We start from the raw sequence: 22,834 nt of genomic DNA, 5'->3' as shown, positions 1-22,834 counted from the left end.
TGAAAATCGTTTAATAAATGTGTGAATGCGTGTGTGGATGCGTGGGTGGGTGCGTAAGTAGACAAAACTAAAAAAATCACATATAATATTCATCCCCGAATAATTTTCGAAATTTTGGTACCAATTTCGTGAAAATCGGTTAACAAATTTATGAGTGCGTGGGTGGGTGTGTGGGTGGTTGCGTGTGTTAGCAAAACTTAAAAAATTAAAAATTTGAAAATTTTAATACCAATTTCGAATCGTTCACCAATTTCGTGAAAATCAGTGAACAAATGTATTAGTACGTGGGTGGGTGCGTGGGTGGTTGCGAGGGTTTGTTAAAAGAAATCACATATAATAGCCATCCCCGAAAAATTTGATAAATTTTGTTACCAATTTCATGCAAATAGATGAAAAAATATATGATTGCGTAGGTGGGTGCGTGGGTGGTTGCGTGGGTGGGCAAAACTTTAAAATAACCATAATGGTCATCCCTTAAAAATATCGAAAATTTTATTACCAATTTCGAAAATATCGGTTAACAAATATGTGATTGCTTGGGTGGGTGCGTGGGTGAAGGTGTAAAACAAAAAAAATCACATATAGTAGCCATCCCCGAATAATTAGCGAAATTTTGGAACCAATTTATTGAAAATCGGTTAACAAATGTATGAGTGCGTAGGTGGGTGCGTGGGTGGTTGCGAGGGTGGGTTAAAAAAATCACATATAGTAGCCATCACCGAAAAATTTGCTGAATTTTTTTACGAATTTATTGAAAATCGGTTAACAAATGTATAAGTGCGTTGGTTGGTTATTTGGGTGGTTGCGTGGGTGGGCAAAACCCACGCAACCACCCACATACAATGTTTTGGAACACCCTAAACACATTGGCGTAAATGGCGTAAAAATCTGTAAAAAAATTATTTTCAGGAAAACATACCCTCCTCTATGAGAAAAAAAAAATTTTTTTAAAAATGAAAATAAACCCCACAGCAGCCACCCCCGAAAAATTTGCAACATTTTGGTACTTGTTTCACAAAAATCGGTCCACAAATGTGGAAGGAGTTCGCGTACATACAGACAGACAGACAGACGGACGGCACTTATATATATAGATTTGTTATACACACAGACACACATACACACACACGCACGCAAGCACTCACATTCCGCACAGCATTTTATATTCCAGATACACAGCAGATACATAAAATTTGAAATGTTGCTATATAGCAGATACATAACAATACATATGAATTATGTATTAGATACATGTTTAATGCCGATGAATGTCCGCGCTATAGATACGTAATTAACGTTACATATCAGATACATATGATAATATATATTCGATACGTGTTAAATACGTAAATTATATATTTCATACGTATCTGTAATATTGCAAATACGCGCTTAAATTGTATCGAATAGGTCATTTATCCATATACACATACAGAGCGTTTTCTAGCAAGCGACACAGACATAGTGTTACATAGAGTATTATTTCTATCTTTTTTCAATTCCAATAAACAACAAAGATAGAATGATTCTCTGTGAAACACTATGTCTGTGTCGCTTGCTGGAAAACGCTCTGTATATGTATATAGATAAATTACCTATACAATAATACATTTTAAGGCTCCTGGTACCTCATCGCCGACCATGTCGGAATCGTGACGTCAGAGAAATAACACGTTGAGATTTCTTAGATGCCATTTCTAAATAAAAACATATTTGCATAAAATAACACTTAAGATCTCTAATACACTTCTAAAAAACCCCGAAAACTATTCTTTTCCCTTGACAGTCAATCAACAACCGTAAAACGCGTATTTGCAATATTGCTGAAAGACACCCACATAATACATAAAATTTAAAAATATTTTTATATTAATAATATTTTTAAAATGTTGAGAATATTAGAATTTAGAAATATATTAATATATATAAAGCATTTGTATTACTGTAAACTTTATATTTTATTTATTTTTAAAACTAAATAAAATAAACTTTAATTTTTTTATCTTTTTTAGTAATTTTTTTATTAATTTTTTTATCTTTAATATCATATATTTAATATAATATATTTTTATAAAATATATATATTTTAATATAACATTTTTAATATTATTTATTATATAATATAATATTTTAGTTATAGTAGTATAATATTTATTATAGTATAATATTTTATATCTTTAATATCACTTTTGCCATCATTCTTGAAGATGTTGATCATTAGTTTGGTTTTTTTCTTTTCTGAAACAATCAATAAATTTAATGTAATATTGTTGTTAAATATAGAAATATATAATAAAGACAAAAAAATAAGGCGTTTCTATAAAAATATATATAATTACAAGAAACGTTAAATCTTTCAATATTCGTTTGAATATTATTTTGAATAGAAAGACAATGAATAATGAATACAATGAAGGCTATAAAAGATTATTAGGAATAAATTACGTTAAAAAAAGCATCTCAATTGATATACAATTTTCATAATAAATATTAATATTAAAAAAAATTAATATAATAAATTTACTCACGCAATTCTGCGAACACTTGCAGGAGCTTGAACAATCCAATTAATCATAAGTTTTGTAATTATTTCCTCGGTTGAATTTGTGTCGTGTAACCGAACAACAGCTACAAATATATATATCAATTTATAATACTATGTACATGTATGTATGTAACTGATATTTATTACCCTAAAGGATTTAAAAGCGCTTTTCAAAGGAGCGTTCCCCAATCTTTTACATCCTTTACAATCTCCCAATTCTCTACTTTGCCTGGCCATTTGCGACCTCACATTTTCTAAGCCGTTAATAAAACATAACCTCCTTATCCCCTCCTCTCCTTCGTTCAGCTTTCACCAGTCTCATCCTTCCTTCTCACTCCGTTTTGCCCTTCTCTCCTGCCCCGTTCCATCTCCCCATCCGTGCATCATCCTCTCCTCCCCCCTGATTACCTTAACATATACAAAACTTAAACATTGTGAAAATCTTAAATGTTACCTCTCCCTCTGCATCTTCTCTTCTCCATTCCTTTTCCTTCTCTATTCTACGGTTGTCCTTCTTTCTCCTCTGCTTGTTCTTCCTCTGTCTCTTTCTTCTTCCCGTGGATCCTCCATTTTTTCTCTTCTTTCGCCCTCCTTGTATCCAGCTTTTCCACCTCCTCCTCCTATACCCTTCTCATTTCTTCTTTATCCTCTACCTTCTTTATTACTCCATTCTTTCCATTTCTCTTTCCTTTTACCCATCTTCCTTCTTCCATGTCCCAGCACCATTCTTTACCATCAATCCATAATCTCCTATTCGTCGTCTCTACCGTTTTCCCCTTTTTTCTTTCCGTCCTCGCTTTCTCCATTATCCTCCATCTTGCACTTCTCTCCTCTATTGTTAAATCCTCGTCTATCCAAATTCCCCATCTCTTGTGTATCTCCCTTCCTCTCCTTAACATCTCCTTCTTATCCATTTCCTCCTTCATCTCCACTATTAGCACCCAGACTCCCCTTTCTCCTATCCTTTCCGTTATCTCTCCTACCTTTGCCACCTTCCCTGTTATCCTCTCTACAATCTCCTCCACAAAAATTCTTCTTTCCTCCTGATCCTCACCATCCACTCCTTTCCAAATCAGATTCCTTCTTCTCTTCCTTCTTCTCTCCTTCACCTCACTCTTCTCCCTCTCTTTTCTAATTCTCTCTCTCTTTTCCTTCTCTCTTCTCCATTTCTCTTCTCTCTCTTCAATCCTTTTCCACACCTCTATTTCTTTGCTGTCTTTTTCTTTTCTATCTATCTCTTCTTTCCTTCCGTCCCCTTTATTCTTTCCTTCTTCTATTTGTTCTATTCCCTTCTCACCTTCTTCTTTCTCTCTCTCGTTCCCTTCTATTTTCTTTCTTGCGCCCCCGTCCTCTTCTTCTTTCACCATCTTCCACCATTCCACTCTAACCTCCTCCTGCACCTTTCCTCTTCTTTCCTCCTTCTCCTCCCTACTCTCCACCTCTGCCTCAGAGCACCTCCCTACTTCCACTTCCTCTTCTTTTTCTTCCTTCTTTTTCTTCCTTTCTTCTCTCCTATCTTCTTCTTCCTTCATCGTCTTCTCTTTTCCCTCTCTTGTCTCATCCTCCTTTGCTTCTTCAACCTCGTACCTCCATTTGAATCTATTCTCCTCCTCTACTTCCTCTTCCATTGTACTATCTCCCTCCGACGTTTTCTCCCATGACTCCCCTCCTCCTCTCGTCATATCTTCCCTTTGACCTAAATTACTCCCTTCCTCTTCCTCCTCTTTCTTCTCACCCACCTCTCCGTCTCTTCTCTCCCCCTCGTCCAACTCCTGCTCTTTCCTGCGATTCTCCTCCTTACTACTTACATCCGGCCTCCCCCTCCTTCTATCGAATGACGTATCTTCCTCCTCTGACCTCCGGCTGTCCTCCTTTCTTCTCTCTTCTTTTCTTCGAGTCACTCCTTCCCATGATTTCATCCCTCTCACCTCTCTTTTCTCTCCTTCTGCTATCGCTCCTTCTCTTCTCCTTCCTTGCCTCTGTCTCTCCTTGACTCTCTCTCAGCACCTTCACTCTCTCTCCTGTCCTTCCTCCTAGTATCTGCACAATCCTTACCAAAAGCTCCTTTATTTCTCTTAATTCCTTAACACCTTCCTTCGACTCCATCCTCTTTTTCCCTGCTGTCTCCTTCCTTTCAAACAAATAACCAAACAAATCAATAAATAAATACTCTCCGCAGCTTCTTTCTCCCTTGACGCACGTGTGCCATCTTCTCCATAACCTCTTGTCCGTCAGCTGTATCGATTATCGATTTGTTCTGTCGATCCTTCTCCCGTCGTCCGTTGCGCCCTCTCTCCGCTCTCTCTCTTCTCACTACCTCGTACCTCTGCAGCGCCATCTCCCTCGATCTACTTTTCCTCCGTCTTATCCTTTTCCTCTTGTACCAGCGCCCTCTTCATTCACTCCTTCTCTACGCCACGTCTCCTTTTCCCTTCGTCATGCTGTTCCTTATTTTCCACCTTTCGCTAGAGCCTTCTCCTTACACTCCTTTATACTCCACCATTTCTCCCAACTCCACCTTCTCTCTTCTATCCAAAACTCCATTCCACTTACTCCATCTCGTTCTTAACACCTCCTTTTCCTCGCTCCAACACGGAGCACTACCACACGCTTGTCACTACTTCAGCCGCCATCTCTCCTCCCTAATACTATGTACATATAATACTATATACATTATCATAACAATTGTTAATTTCAAAAAACAACTATAACGACGTATACTTTGAAGTCTTACCTATAATTAAACTAACGATTTTAAAACTGCGAAATGTGTTTTTTCCTCGAGCTCCTTTCCAACTATATGACATTAATATTTCGTCCTTTATTAAGGCTTTGAAAATATTTTTTATCACATCTTGTAGGTTTGTTCCGCCTTTCAATTTCAAAAAGTCTCTCTGAAATAATTTGAAATATGTAAATCATTAAAATAAAAAATAAAATATGTAAATATTGGATATATTCAGAATGGTTTATATATATATAAAATATATATCAAACGACTATATATAATCGTTTATATAATTATTATTTAATAATTATAAATATAAATTATAAATATTTAGTATTAATAATAATTATAATTATTAAGTAAAAATAAACATTTACCATTTTCACGAAAAATTCTTCTTTTTTTAAATTTTCTTCAAATAGTTGCAGCTCATCCATCGACGAAATAGTGTTTGTTGCGTCTAGACGTACGAAAAAATATATATATAATATATATATATATATATATAGATTTATACATAGTCGTGCACGACATAAAATAACGAACACGTCGTTAGGACACACGGACACATGCGCTGACACACACGCAAATTCATAATATAATACCGGTTCTTATTGCTCGTTACCGAATCTTATGAAAGACCGAAAGGAAGTGACTTAATCTCATTGTTTCGCGCCGACCTTTCTTTCATGTCCGCCCACTATTCATATCAAAGGGCGCCAGCCGATTGACGGCACGAGTGATCTATAAACCTCCAATCAGGAGACGCTGTCGAAAAGCGTATATAAGACCGTTCCTCAAGACGAAACTTACTTACTGTTCTCTCGACTTTCGACAATCGCACATGTGTCCGAATATTTCTCTATCACGACTCAGAGATATAGTCTCCCAGGCGTTGTCGTGACAGTGTGTCCGAGCGTATATATCGCTATACGGAGATAACGTCTCCTAAGCGTCGGCGATAAATAATATACAGACAACAATAATAGACTAATCGACATTAGTTGAATCGATAAATACGCAGTGAATAGTGACGTTGCACCACGACTCAGGGACGGTGTCCCCCAGGCGATGACGCGAATGCATACGTACCGTATTTCACAACGTCGATAATATTAAATACTCTATGTGAGACAGTGAATGTTAATAAATACAAAACATTGAGCCTAAAGACAGTGTAGATATTAATTTATTTATGCTGAAACTTTCCTACAAAACATGTTGGTGCCTCCTGTGAGGTGTGCCACCCAGGACCTTGGTTTGTGAAATACCAGGACGAGTAACACTTCCACATTGTCAACGGAGAATCGTACGAACTCGGAGTTAACATAAACAGCGCACACCTATTTTCAACGTCCAAGTAAGTCGTTCATTTCCATTCTCATTCCATATAACAATGGCTGACAGAATCAAACTCCTCGTACAAAAACGAACTTCTATGAAATCACAAATCACCACCCTCACAAATCTCCTCGACAAAGGGAAGGTAGATAACGCTACTTTAAGGTTACGTAATACTCGCTTTACAGAATTATATCACACATTCGAGGAACATAATGATGAGCTATTAATGTTAGTTCCAAACGATGCGCATAACACAGAATTCGAGAACATTCAGGAACGGTTCTACCAGCTTGCCGGAAAAATCGAAAATATATTAAATCCACCGGAAGCCGGTACTAGCGTGTCGAGTGAAGATATCCGAAGTGATAGCACGGTGACGATCATAAAAAAGAGACGGATTAAATTACCGGAAGCGCCGCTACCGACCTTTGACGGTAAATTCGAGAGCTGGTTATCTTTTAAAAATGCCTTTCGTAATATAATAGACTCCCAGTTAGATTTATCGGACATAGACAAACTCCACTATCTTAAGTCGGTATTAATCGGTGAAGCAGCGAACAAATTAAAAATTTTCGCAGTTGATGGCGTAAATTATTCCAAGGCGTGGGATGTATTGGAAAAGGCGTATGAGGTAAAACGAGTTTTAATATCGCGACATCTCTCTCTAATTTTAAATCTACCCACGCTAGATAAGGAAACGACAAGCGGCTTGACGAACCTCGCGGACGATATGCAGCAACACATCGCATCGTTAGTTTCATTGGGTGTTTCCGTCGGGTCCGAGACGATTGTGTATTTGCTGGAAAATAAACTACCGAAAAGCGCATTAGAAAAGTGGGAAACCATACTTGAGAGAGACACATTCCCGTCACCCGATCAAATATATGAATTTCTGTATAAATCCACTGTTTGTACATCGAAACGCGAAAGATCTAAGGTAACGGAGGTGGAAAAGAACGCAAGCGAAACACCGGTAAAAAGGAAACGTAATTATTCGTCCAATCGAGCGTTCCTGTTGAATGCGTCGCAGAATTGCATAGCATGCAAGACTAAGCGACATCCTCTATATCTATGCAATAAATTCAAACAGATGTCCATTCCTAAACGCATCGAAACGGTGAGAAACGCGAAAGTATGTTACAATTGCTTGCATTCACACCGAGACAGCCCGTGCAAATTCTCAAACTGCACAATTTGTCAAAAACGACACAATACGCTTCTCCATTTAGATCAATACGCGAACGCGAGTAAATCTACTGCGACAAAACCCGAAATGACTCAAACTGTATGACTAACCGAATCAAATAACGATAGAATAATTAGTCTCGCGACAAAACAATTAGATCTGCCGGTAGTTAAACATTCCTTACCGATCGGCGCGATTAACACCATAACTACGGAATCAAGAGGCATGGTACAAATAACCATACAATCGAAGCGCGGCGAATTTCGTAAAAATAAAAATTTACTTTCGTAAAAATAAAAATTAAACACGTTAAATTTTTAAAAATAAAAATTTAACGTGTTTGACGATACCGACTATTTCCGAGGCTATCCCAGCTGAAATATTTCCGCGCGATTCGATCGTAATACCGGCAAATATTAAGTTAGCGGATCCGGATTTTCATTTACCGCGTAATGTCGATCTATTAATTGGATCAGGGGCGACACTATCGTTATTTTCTATCGGACAAATTAATTTATCACACGAGGGTTGCGACTTATATTTGCAAAAAACACGGCTAGGCTGGGTCGTCGCCGGTGGTACGCCGCCAACAGGCACGTCACGGAATACGTGTTATCTATCAAATCTCGAATCTCAATTAACTAAATTCTGGGAAATTGAAGAAGTTCTCGTAGAGATCGAAATCGGGAGAAGAGTTAGAATGCGAAATACATTTTACAAAAACTACCACGCGCGATAACGATGGGCGATATACAGTCCGATTACCGTTCCGTCGAACGGACAAGCGTCTTGGAGAATCGCGGGATATCGCGCTCAAGCGTTTATTGGCGGTGGAACGAAGACTTGAGGCAAACGCGGCGTTAAAAGTCGAATATTCTAAGGTGTTACAAGAATATATAGATCTAAAACATACGAAGTCTGTAAATAAAGTAATGAGACTGGTACCAGACCGCACGAATTGTTAACACTGCGCGTCTCCGCGCCACAGTGGGCGCACTTCAACATCTTATGTAGCTTCAGCGTGAGTGGCGAGTCGCTCGTGTCAACAGGTGGATTGTGAGAGCTTTTTTTGCAAAGTGATTTTTTTTACTGCGTCACTATAATGAGCGAGCAGAATTACGAGCAACGGTGTGCGATCAAGTTCTGTTTGAAACTTGGCTACAACGCGACTAAGACTCTGACAAAACTCCAACAGGTCTACGGTGATGCTGCTTTGTCAAGAGCCCAGGTGTTCAAGTGGTTCAAGGCATTTTCCGAAGGTCGGGAATCAGTTGAAGATGATTCTCGGTCTGGAAGGCCATCAACGTCGAGAAATAACGAAAATGTGGAACGAATTCGAGATCTTGTGCGGTCTGATTGTCGGTTAACTGTCAGATTGATCGCAGACGAGCTAAATTTGAACCATACGACCGTCACTTTGATACGACCGAAAACGTAAAAGCGGCTGTAACCGACCAGCTGAAGGCCATTCTGGGTTTCTGAGTTCCAGCACTGCTATGAAGACTGGAAACAACGTCTCAGGCGCTGCGTGGCTTCCCAAGGGAACTATTTTGAAGGAGACAGAGTTAAATTATAGTTAAATTATAAATAACAGTTCATCTCGAAAAAGTCTTATTACTTTATTTACAGACCTCGTATGTCATTAATAAAAAATCCCGACGACGACGGGTATTACATGCCACATCACGCGGTAATCAAAGATTCCACCGATACGACTAGAATCCGAGTAGTATTGGACGCGTCAGCCAAAGCAAGTAACGGCGGATCTTTAAACGATGTACTGATGATAGGTCCTACGATACAACCTAAATTATTTTCACACTTGCTCCGGTTCCGCACGTATAAATATATCATCATCGCCGATATCGAAAAAATGTATCGACAAGTACAATTACACGAGGAAGATCGACGATATCAACAGATTCTCTGGCGCAGAAATGACAAGGTCGAAACCTTTCAACTTAACACGTTAACCTTCGATGTTTCATCGTCACCTTTTCTCGCAATCCGCGTAATCCGGCAACTCGCGGACGACGAATGCCAAACGTATCCTAAGGCGGCCGAAATCCTTTCAAATCATTTATACGTAGACGATCTATTGTCCGGTGCCGATACGATCGCCGAAACGCGCGCAATGAGAGACGAGTTAATCGCACTATTAAATCGAGACGGTTTTACGATTAGAAAATGGGCTTCTAACGACGAACGCGTTATTAATGACTTAGAACCCAACGCATTACACACGAACTTTGTATTACACGCGGATCAATCATTAAAGGCATTAGGGATAGCCTGGAGTGTACGCGGCGATAAGATATATTATTCAGCCTATCCGATCAAACCTACGGAGAGATGGACGAAAAGAAACATTTTATCGGAAATCGCCAAAATTTTCGATCCGATAGGATTGTTAGGGCCAATCGTTCTGCACGTTAAAGGGTTAATGCAAGATATATGGCGATGCGGCTTACAATGGGACGAATCCGTTCCGCAAGGTATATATACAGAATGGTCGGAGTTTGTTCGACAAATGGGAACAATGAATCGAATTTCCTTTGATCGTAAAGTACTAATAAATGATTATCAGGACGTGCAACTCCACGGATTTTGCGACACCAGCAATCGCGGTTACGGCGCGTGTTTATACGTACGGTCTCGCGGAAAGTCCGGAGATACACTCATTAGATTATTGTGCGCCAAGTCTCGGGTCGCGCCCTTAAAAACTATCACCATACCCCGACTCGAACTTTGTGGTACATTGCTACTAGCACAATTATATTGCGAAGCGAGTGACACGCTAAAGAGTATTCCCAATAAAACGGTTTGGTGGTGCGATTCGACCGTCGCATTACACTGGATAAAGACACAACCTTACCTCCTTAAAACTTTCGTCGCGAATCGAGTCACAGAAGTACAAAGGCTAACGAATTCTAACGATTGGAGACACGTCCTTTCGGAAGACAACCCAGTGGACGCGTTATCCAGAGGCCAACTACCTCACGCCTTTTTACAAAATTCAACATGGGTCGCGGGTCCCTCGTGGTTGAGCAAAGATGAAAGCGAATGGCTCAATAAAGTGATGCCGATAATCGAGACACCGGAATTAAAACAAAACACGTGCCTAATATCAACAATAAACAATTTTGACATCTTTAAGAGATACTCTTCTTATTCCAAGCTAATTAGAGTCATCGCATATTGTCTTCGCTTTCGACCTTGCAATAAACAAGCCGGAGTACTCTGCGTTGATACCACTGCTTAAGCGGAAATACGGATCCTAAGGATAGCTCAAGCTGCTCAGTTCGCCGACATAATTAAAATTCTAAAAAAACAAGGATCTAACAAAGCAGAGTAAAATCGCCAACTTAAGTCCGTTTTTAGACAACGACGGTTTGATTCGTGTAGGGGGGCGTCTGCAAAGATCAAATCTAACATTCTCTCAAAAACATCCTATATTACTCCCGAGCCGACATCAATTGACCGATAATATTATTCGCGAGACCCATCAGAAACATTTCCACACAGGCATTCAAACCACTTTATGTCTTATTCGCCAAAGATTTTGGTTACTGGATGGCCGTAACCAAGTTCGAAAGATCGTACGAACTTGTACACGTTGTTTTCGGTTTAATGCAACTCCAATCGAATACAAAATGGGAAATCTCCCTCCAGCTCGGATTTGCGAAACAACTCCATTCGCCCACACGGGCATTGATTTTTGCGGCCCATTCTACATTAAAGAAAAGAGATATCGCAATCGGAATCGAGTTAAAGTATACATATGCGTGTTCGTGTGCATGTCCATAAAGGCCATTCACCTCGAAGTAGTGAGCGATTTAACGTCTGACGGTTTCATCGCAGCGTTACGTCGATTCATGGCGAGACGCGGCTTACCGGAACACATTTATTCCGACAATGGAACCAATTTCGTAGGCGCGAACAACCAGCTGAAGGAGCTGTATGCGTTACTCCAATCCGAAGAATACAAAGACACAGTAAATAGATTCGCGAGCGAACGCCGTATTACGTGGCATTTTATACCACCAGTAGCTCCTCATTATGGCGGATTGCGGGAAGCTTCGGTAAAGATTTTCAAGCACCATTTTAAGCGCGTGTTAGGAGATTCACTCTTCACCTTTGAAGAATTAAATACATTTGTGATAGAAGTCGAGGGTATTTTGAACTCCAGACCCATTACCTCCCTCTCATCCGATCCGAACGACTTACTTGTTTTAACTCCTGCACATTGCTTAATTGGAAGACCAGTAACGACCCTTCCGGAGGGAGACCTGTTATCTGTTCCAGCCAATCGGTTATCTACTTGGGAACATATATCGAAAGTCCGACAAGACTTCTGGGCTCGCTGGAGCTCGAATACCTGAATGAACTACAAATACGTACCAAGTGGATTAAAAACGGCCTGAAACTCGAAGTCGGAGCCGTGGTGCTTATAAAAGACAAAAATCAACCTTGCACGCAGTGGAATATGGGCAGAATATCAGAACTACATCCAGGCGAAGACGGAGTCGCACGAGCCGCCACCATTAAAACTATAGGCGGAGAAATAAAGCGAGCTACTAAATAAATCGTCTGTGTCTGTTACCAATCGAGCAATAATGATGCGATACCACTACACACACGATAATACTTTGTATACAATACACATCACAGCGAAATACGTAACGCGTTACGAATTATAAAAAAAAATGCGAAAATAACTCTACCATATTATACAATATATACGGAAAGCTTTCGTTATAAACTCAAACGTATTAGTTGCTCGTTGCTCTCTCAATGGGGGGAGTATGTTGCGTCTAGACGTACGAAAATATATATATATATATATATATATATATATATATATTTATACACAGTCGTGCACGACATAAAATAACGAACACGTCGTTAGGACACACGGACACATGCGCTGACACACACGCAAATTCATAATATAATACCGGTTCTTATTGCTCGTTACCGAATCTTATGAAAGACCGAAAGCAAGCGACATAATCTCATTGTTTCGCGCTGACCTTTCTTTCATGTCCGCCCGCTATTCATATCAAAGGGCGCCAGCCGATTGACGGCACGAGTGATCTATAAACCTCCAATCAGGAGACGCTGTCGAAAAGCGTATATAAGACCGTTCCTCAAGACGAAACTTGCTTACTGTTCTCTCGACCTTCGACAATCGCACATGTGTCCGAATATTTCTCTATCACGACTCAGAGATATAGTCTCCCAGGCGTTGTCGTGACAGTGTGTCCGAGCGTATATATCGCTATACGGAGATAACGCCTCCTAAGCGTCGGCGATAAATAATATACAGACAACAATAATAGACTAATCGACATTAGTTGAATCGATAAATACACAGTGAATAGTGACGTTGCACCACGACTCAGGGACGGTGTCCTGCAGGCGATGACGCGAATGCATACGTACCGTATTTCACAACGTCGATAATATTAAATACTCTATGTGAGACAGTGAACGTTAATAAATACAAAACATTGAACCTAAAGACAGTGTAGATATTAATTTATTGATGCTGAAACTTTCCTACAAAACAGTGTTGAATGCAAAAGCTTCTTCATTTATATTATTTTCTCTATTTCTAATGGTTTGGTCTGCTTTATTTTCCAATCTATTGAGCCTTCTATCGATGTATGTTACCTCAACGAGGATGCGATTCACTTTTCTCAAAATTTCCTTCAACACTAAAAATTAAAATATAATGCATTATATTTTAAAATATTGTATTTAAAAAAAGTCATTACCAATATATTTAATTTTTTTTACCTTTTTGAGATTGATCTTCATCATTTTTATTTTGATGTGTTAACTCTTCATATTCATCGATGGAATAAACATTATCTTTATTGATAAAATCTTGATTTTTATCTTCTAATTCTTTTTTCTTGTGTTTAGCGATCATTTCCGTTTCTTGTTGATGAATTATCTTCTGTTCTTTCTTTTCAATTTGAACCATTTTCATTTTTTCGGGTGCAACAGTCGGATGTTCATAGGTCGCCAAAATCTGTACAGGCTTTTCCGAATGAAACAATTGTTGTGAACTAGAAAATCCCTTTGGATCTGGTAAAGGAGACAGTAAACCAGAATCCACTCTTCATCTTCAGTATTTATGTCGGATATATTTTCGGCCACCCTTAACTTTTCTTGGCCTCATTCAAAAGTATCTGAATATAACAATGACAATTATACATTGACAATTATGAATACAAAACTATAGATAGATAGATAGACAATTAAGAGTAGTGTGAATTATATGTCGATAGCTTGATGTTAAAAGAAAATATCTATGTTTTCAATAAATGGAATTAATTCTTTCTTTTACGCAATATTAGTTCAATGAATCGGTCCAATAAAGTCAAAGTAACTTTTAATTTCATTTATTACGTATCATTGATATCTATTGATATAAACCCTTGTTTACATTATTTTGATTTTATTCATTGGATCGATATTGCCAAGAAAAAAAAATGAATTTTTTTTTAACAAAAAAGAAGGAAAGACGAGTTTCAATAAATAATTGTAAATGTACCTGCTGAAGCAAAAATGCGTAGAACATCATACATCGCCCAGCCAGCTTTTACATTTTTTAAATCCGGTATTTCCTTATTCTGTATAGCCTTATCCAGCCTCTTTTTCACATCGTAATTTGGATAGAAGCAAACCTGTTGCTTTTTGTCGTCAGATACTCACAACCAGTTATTAGGGACTAGTGCTAGCCCGTCGTCGAATTGAATTACATAGAAGTTTTCTGTAAACTACCAACAAAATATATGTATGATAAATTAATTTATTGACAATAAATATTACAGTCATATGCATTTCTATATATTTACCTGTAAGGAAGATTCTTTTCTTATTTTTTCGAAAGAAAATTGCTCGCACCTCGATTCGGTCATATCCAAGTGGATTAGAAGTATTGAAAACCACGGTGTAAAATGTTCAAAACAGAGAACACATAACCTGCAAAAATTAATCACAATTTATTATATACAATTAGTTTAATTATAAATAGTGACATATCGCGTATACATAAACCAGTTTAGTTAATTTTAATTCAATTTTTAAAGTTACTTAGATGTGTTATTCATATTTTAAACATGTGCTTAAATACCTTTCTACAAAATCTCGAGTGTTGACGAGACGAATAGAAAGCACAGACGAGTGTGGATGAATATGGACAAGTATCGTCGAGTAGTCACAAATATGTAAATCTTCTTGGTTACGTTTATTGTATATAACTTATTCCTTTATTGCCATTCGACCAGTGATGCAGACAAATAACCAGCACACGTAAATTGCACGTTAGTCGGACGAAAGCAACGAAGTTAGCCATAATCGTGAGTCGTCCGATAATTGATTAACGAAATATCGATTTATTGAAACCAGAATGTTGTCGATCATACTATGATGGAAAAATAAAATAGAAAATCATTTCTTTCCACTATATATATACATATATGAACAATGCAGCGTACAGAACCATCGATTATGTACAATTGCGTGTGCGTGCGTGTGTGTGTGTGTATAAATTCATAATGACAGTTTTATTGCAAACATAATTAAATATTCAAGCTTTTAATTCTTGTTCATATTTGCAATAATCGCATTATAATAATTATTTTTTAATATTTTTATATTGTGTTTATATTGTTAGATTGTGTTATTATTACGCTTCAAAAGTTGTTTTATTGTCCACAAACGTGCCGAATAGGAATGACATACAATTTTGAATTAAATTTAATTTTCCACATCTTTCCCTGTATTTCATGCAAAGGACAAGATATCACATTACTATTTATTTCTGCAACAACATTAATGTCTAAATTCTCTGATGAGAATGGTCGTGAATATAAAACATCTGTTTTCCTCAGTTGATAACCAACAATATATATTGTATTATTGGCACATTTCACGACGTTCTTAACTGTCATTAAGTTTCCACCTTTTGGCATGATACAATTATTTGCTTTGCTATTGCAGTCGATTTCATAATTTCCTAATAATATTAGTTTTCTGTATTGCGATTCAACAATATCTTAAATTTCATTTGCCAATATACCAGTAACATGTCTTGCTTTTAATTCTAATTTATAAAGTGAATGTAATGATTTATTATTCATGCTCTCATATCGATTTTGCCTCGTTTTTGTGTATCGTCGTACAACTTGTTGCAGTGGTTTTTCTGCTTTATGCAGAAAACTTTTTAAAATTTGTAAAAAATTTTCAAATTTAAACGAGCTAAAGGAATCAAGTGGTCCAAATTTTCGAACTTCATTAGAGAGATGCAATAAATTATGTACGTTATGAGATATATATTCCTTGCCATAAATTTTCTGAAATGATTCCATAAAATGTTGCAACAGTTTTTCTGCATAATCTACATTATTTTTATTTACTGTTAGTATTGAACTGATGAGTATTGATATAGCTACATGCAAAGTCAAAAAGTGTGTATATACGAGGGTAGTCCCAGAAGTACCCGACCTGACGTATAAATGGCGATTGTTGTCTAAAAAAAATTACTATGATAGAAAGTACCAACCTTATAAAGCTTAAGTTTCAAGTTTGAAGACGCTACGTTGTTTAGTATTTGTTTGGCAGCCATCAATAGTGAACGCTCTCAGTGAATTTGTAAACATGGAAAAAATTGGTCATCGTTATGTGGTACAATACTTTCATTTGAAAGGTCTCAGTCCAATCAATATCAAAGCCGAGCTAGATTCTACTCTGGGGGAGTCTGCTCCTTCGTTTACAATGGTAAAATATTGGGTGGCAGAGTTTAAACGAGGCCGTACGAGCTGCCAAGACGAACATCGCAGTGGTCGACCAAATGAGGTGACCACGCCAGAAATGGTGAAGAAAATCCACAAAATGGTATTGGATGACCGTCGACTGAAAGTGCGCGAGCTAGCAGACATGGTAGGCATTTCAAAAAGTGCTGTACATCGCATATTGACTGAAAATTTGGACATGAGAAAGCTGTGCGCAAGATGGGTGCCGCGTTTGCTCCAATCAAATGGCCAAAATCAATGAGTTAAAGTTCGAATTGCTTCCTCACGCACCCTATTCGCCAGATTTAGCCCCCTCGGATTATTTTCTCTTTCCAAACTTGAAAAAATGGCTCGGTGGTAAAAGATTTGCCAACAATGAAGAGGTGGAGTCTGCGGTTAATGGCTATTTTGAGGAGCTCGACGGTTCTCACTATAAACAGGGTATCGAAGCTATTGAACATCGCTGGGAAAAGTGTCGAGCTAAAAGGAGACTATGTTGAGAAATAAAGATATTTTTTCTCAAATTTTTTGTGTTTTCTTTGTTAGGTCGGGTACTTCTGGGACTACCCTCGTACGTCTCTATTTAAAACTGTTTTTAAAACAATAGGTCCAGTGTAAAATAAAAATTGCCTAAATTCTGTGGCTTTCCAGTATGCTATTTCATTTAAACTTCGAGGTCGTCTTGAAAATTCTTTGGGCACAGCATTTCTTAAATTAATAAGTGCTTGCGAAATATTATCTTTTGCTTGCGCACTAATGCGAACAGCTAGTGGTCCATTCATCCACAACAATCATTTTTTTTACAATGCCCAAACAAATCAAGTGCATATAGTCAAGAGCAATATTCGACACTAATCCTAAATGAGGCACAGAGAGCAAAATTGTAGGTTCTCCTTGATGATAGTCAGAGTCTATTTGGCGTATAAACTCTTCGTCAGTTCTGAGTGCACTTGGTCTTTTTTCATAAGGAAAGCACATTTTGGAGTTAACATAATCTTCATAAATGGTACATTTAGTACAGCTCGAGTAGCCATTATGTTCTTTAATATTTAAAATGAAAGATTTTGCTGGAGCATCGCAAATAATGGTTTTAACATTAACTTTAATATCACAATTTATATAATAGAAATTAAAAAGTAATAATTATATAATATTATATAATAGATCTGAATAATATCCTCTCTGTACTAATGGTATTAATTCTTTCACAAATTGTTGTAAGTATTCATTGGCATTGTTTGGTTTCTTTCGACCATAAAACAGCCCGACTATATGCACTTGGTTTGAAATATCGTCTGAAAGTAATATTGGCCAGAAACTACTTGGCGATGATCTGGATAATGGCAAACCATCTATATTAATTAATAAATTAATTTCAGATACCTTCAAAGACATACTTTTATAATGTAGCAGGAATACTTCCAAAGTGTTCGACAGACCAAAGTGGTAATACGATCCTCCAGATAATGCAACTATTTCAGCAGTTTTCTTAGGTGTTTTTAGAAGCGCTCTTGCGTTCTTCGGCAAAGTTTTGAATTGTGAATGTGGAGCATGCCTCAGAATTTCCATAAGAGCATTAATTGCATTATGCCTAATTTTAAATTCAAAAGACCAATTTCGAAGATCGCGCAACAATTCGTTATCCATACTTTTATCGTCAACGTCCATATTATCGTCTGCATCGCCACTCGAATCGTCAGAGTCTAATGATAAGGGTTGCATTTCTTCTTGTTCTTCAATATCAACAAAATCTTCGTCGTCTGTGACTACTTCTGATGAGTTATGTACTTCATCCGACGAAAATTCCTCTTCATTATTATTGTCACTAAAGTTTGGCGAATACTGATTGATGTGCTCTTGATCAGTACTAAGAGAAGATGATGTTGAAACTGATAATTGATCATTTTTATTTTCAATTCGACATTTTTTTATACATTCGCCCGATGGTCCAAAATCAGTCGCACCACTGCTTGACGATTCTAGCAAGAAATAATCTTTTTCCGTTTCTTTTTGTGCTAATCGTCTCTTATGCCTCGAAGAAATATCACAGTTACTTTTTTTATCCATAATAAATAAAATTATTTATTATGTAAACTATAAAAATAACACAATCAAATACGCATTAATTGTACAGCAATTACAACCGTATGGAAATTCAAATCATTATAAAATATAAGAACTTACCTTTGACTCACTATTTAAATTATTTTTCACTATATATATAATTAACACTTATATTATTTAAATGTGTTTATTGTCCTACACTCAGATAACTGCGATTACAGAAACGTGCCCGACTCTCCGTTTAATGATTTTTTTAGGTTAATAGCGCTACTACGATGCGCCATCTTATGATATATTATTACATTGTTAAATATATGTATCAACTACGTGTTTAATACATAAATATTTATATAATATGCGCAGTATACCTGCTATGTATTACATATGTATTTCCACTTGGATATATCAAACATATTGCATTAATTACGTATTTAATACATTATATTTCATATATAAAAAATGCAATGTAAATGCAATATTATTACGTATTTAATATATATTTGCAATGAAAGGTGCCGTATGGGATATTTACACAGCTATATATATTTGATATATTTGATTAATAAGCTACATATTTTTGATACTATATACACTTAATGATAAAAATTAGTTAAGTTAAAATTCTATAAGTAGTAATTCTCATTGAACGTTACTTAAATCATTTTATTATTAATTTCTTTAATTTTGTAAATGTATATATATTTTTTTAGAGTTCTTATTTAGGATCTCTAGGAGGCAATAATATATTTTCTCGAACAAATCGAATGTTAAAACATATCTTTACCGATGATCTTGCATCTCAATATAACTTTTTGGGTTCTAGACGGCAAAAACTTGCATTTAGTAAATTGCAGTTGTGTAAATGTATTATAAGTAAGTATTTGCATTTTGGAAACAAACCGTTTTTTGAGACATTAAATTTAATGACTTATTAATAATGTTTTATGTTTAAAGATGGATTTTATATAACATATATCAGATTATTGGTCTAAAATTTGTTTGGCTTATAATTTTACAAAAGAATAAACCGTTAAATTTTTAGTCTATTAAATAATTATAAAAACTTGATTTTTTTCTGAAAATTTTTTCAACTTTTCTAAATTTTTATTTAACAGTTCTTTTAGAAGAAAATTTTTGAAAAAAATTAAGAGAATTTGAAAATTTTAAAAATTATTTTTACTATTAACTACTATTATTTTATATTACACAATTTTTCACATCTATATAATATTATCTTTTAAAATCATAATATTTTCTCTCTTTAATAGTTTAAGCTTTAAAAATATGCAATTGTTTTTATAAAAAACTGCTTCTAAAATAGTTTTTTCAGTTAATATCAAAAATTTTAAACTTTGCATACTCTCTCTCTCTCTCTCTCTCTCACTCACAATATCATTTCTCATATTGAAATATGTCAGTATAGAAAATATATTATAAAATATTAAATTTGCATTTATACTTTTCTAAATTTTTTTTGTTATTTCAAGTTATTAATAGTTTTTTTAAACGATATTTAGAAATAAGAAAACTTGTTATTTTATTTAATATTAAGTCTTTATAAGTATATTAAATTTTTTATCATAATTTTTTTAGAAGCTATTAAGCTTTGTGATTCAGAATCTTCAGAAAAACAAGTTGAAGATGCTATAAAAATATGGCTTAAACATGCTCCACAACGAATAAAAAATAGGAGAAAAACTATCTAAATAATCTTAAGAAAACTTTTTAAAAAATCTTAAATTTATTTATATATAGTACTTTAATATCACTCTTAAAATGATAAAAAGAAAAGAAAAAGTAGAGAAACGTCAATTCTATAGACGTGTAGCATGTAATGTTCAATCTGTTCTAAATGATATAGTTTGTGATGATAAAAAACAAAGCCAAAATGTTTCGAACATTGAAGAAACTATTTTATGTGATACTTACAATTGTGATGTAGATTTTCAAAAATCTACATCACAATTGTAACAGAAATGTTACAGAAGTTTCTTCACATGATAATAGTGATGTCAATGTACTAGATGTAGGAAATACATTTGATGATAATGATTATCTGTCTGATAATTCAGTTATTATAAAATTTGGATTAATAAATGCCATTTCTTCAACAAGATGTTTTTTTAAATAATATAGTTAATTTAAGTTTTAATTTTGATGGTGTACCTTTATTTTCTAGTAGTAATATCCAGTTCTGGCCAATTTCATGTTTGGTAAAAAATTTTGAAAGCAAACCATTTATTGTAGGTTTTATTTTGTGGATCTGCGAAACCGAAACCTCTTGACGAATACTTAAATGACTTTGTTGATGAACTTTCTGATTTATTACAAAATGGATTTAATTTTAATAATCAAATATACATAATTAAAATTCACAGTTTTATATGTGATGCACCTGCGAAGGCATATATAAAATGTATTAAATCACATGGAGGATACCGTGCATGTGTGATAAATGTACAGAAAATGGTGAATTTCATGGTCGTGTGACATATCCAGGTATAAATGCAAAACGTCGAACAGATATATCTTTTCTTCTTCAAGAAGATAAAGAACATCATATAGGTACATCACCATTATTAAAGTTAGAATTTGGAATAATTTCTCTTTTTCCAATTGATTATATGCATAATGTATGCTTAGGAGTTGCAAGAAAAATGTTATACTTATGGATGGGAATTAGTCGAAATAACATTAAAGTAAAATTGTCCAGTCATTCTAAAAATTTAATGTCAGCTTATTTAATTTTGTTAAGACCATTTGTAACTGTAGAATTTAATAGAAAACCTCGTAGTTTACTTGAAATACAATGTTGGAAAGCTACCGAGTTTTTTAGTATACTTAGGTCCACTTATTTTGAAAGATATACTTGATTTAGCTATGTATGAACATTTTTTATTATTGAATTGTGCAATAACAATACTGTTACGTCCGCGCGACGACCTCGCGATATTTCGAAGACGCGCAACGCAACGCAACACTCGCACACACACGGGAAATGAACAGGCTTATTTAATAAGAGAACTCGGTAGCTTTAATAATCTCAGAATTACAAGAGCACGTTAATAAATACAATGAAAGACCGCACGACCGTACAATTCGACAGCTGTCAATCCAGCCCGATATCGCGTTCTCAAACAACCACGCGTCGGTTGTTTATCAACAACTCCCCTTGACGACGATATCCCGGAAACGCTCAAAGGGGTGACACCCAGGGACGCAACACTGCCCTCCTTCTATAAGATTGTCGTCCCGACAATCAGCAATGGGGGCTGCTTCACCACTGACTCCACTCAAAATTCTTGTGCTCCAATGTCGACTGCAGGGCACCGACGAATCTTCTTGCTCTACCCTGGGCTTCTGCCCAGGTTACCGAGCGAAACGCCTTATTGGTCCCAATCGACGAACATACTCCTCCAGAGTACTCAGACGGTTCCTTGCCCTTCCCGAGCTGCTGCTACGGGTTACCAGGCTACGTCCTTCTTACAATTAGTGTGTCGCGATGCCGACTCCAGGGTACCGACGAATCTTCCTGCCCTCCCCGAGCTGCTGCTACGGGTTACCGGGCGATACGCCTTACTGGACTTAATCGAACATCCACACTTCTCCAGAGTACTTGGACGGTTTCTTCTTTGAATACGAGTGCAGATCCTTAATCGACTCCTCCTTGAGAAAAAGTTGGCCAGACTCCTTCCTTCTCCTGTCGACCACAATACTTCGAAATTGCGTAGTCCCTCTCCTTTCCGGTTCATGATCGCCGTCCTCAGAATATCGTTGATTCCTCAAGTTCTTCGAACAAGAGGGGGATATCCATCGTGGACCCATCGTCCTCGAAGGGACTCCTCAAGTCCCTGCCTCGCCCTACGACCCACAGAAAAACCACGGATCAAAAACCGTGGGTGAGGCAGCCTTCTTATGAACTTTCTTAACGTCTCTCACGATAGATGATGGTCTTTCCCTCATTGACAGCATTGTCCACTTCAAATAAACAATTTTCTACACGAAAATAAACAAAAGAAACGCAAGAGTATTCACTCAAAATCTTTTTTAACGCGAATTTATCCCTCATCTCAACGACAATTATATTTCAATAACGGGACTAAAATATGTGTACGCGATTCCATTTTTAATCTCTATTATTAGAAAGACTTAGCTGTTTC

The 22,834-nt window shown here is 36.4% G+C and overlaps 1 protein-coding gene and 1 pseudogene across 1 annotated transcript; one reads left to right on the top strand and one right to left on the bottom strand.

Moving 5' to 3' along the window:
• Window positions 1-2,195: 2,195 nt before the first annotated feature.
• On the bottom strand, window positions 2,196-14,735 carry LOC145947930 (uncharacterized; annotated as a pseudogene).
• Window positions 14,736-16,476: 1,741 nt separating this feature from the next.
• LOC145947929 (protein GVQW3-like) lies at window positions 16,477-16,872 on the top strand. Its single transcript, XM_083057694.1, has one exon. It carries the CDS (start codon window positions 16,477-16,479, stop codon window positions 16,870-16,872), a length of 396 nt encoding a protein of 131 aa, XP_082913820.1.
• Window positions 16,873-22,834: the final 5,962 nt, after the last annotated feature.

This window comes from Prenolepis imparis, unplaced genomic scaffold (assembly GCF_030444845.1).
Source record: "Prenolepis imparis isolate NDT839.2.m4 unplaced genomic scaffold, iyPreImpa1.0 SCAF_191, whole genome shotgun sequence".
NCBI lineage: Eukaryota > Metazoa > Arthropoda > Insecta > Hymenoptera > Formicidae > Prenolepis > Prenolepis imparis.
Note: the sequence above shows the minus strand (reverse complement) of the source record. Positions and strands in the feature narration are given on the sequence as shown.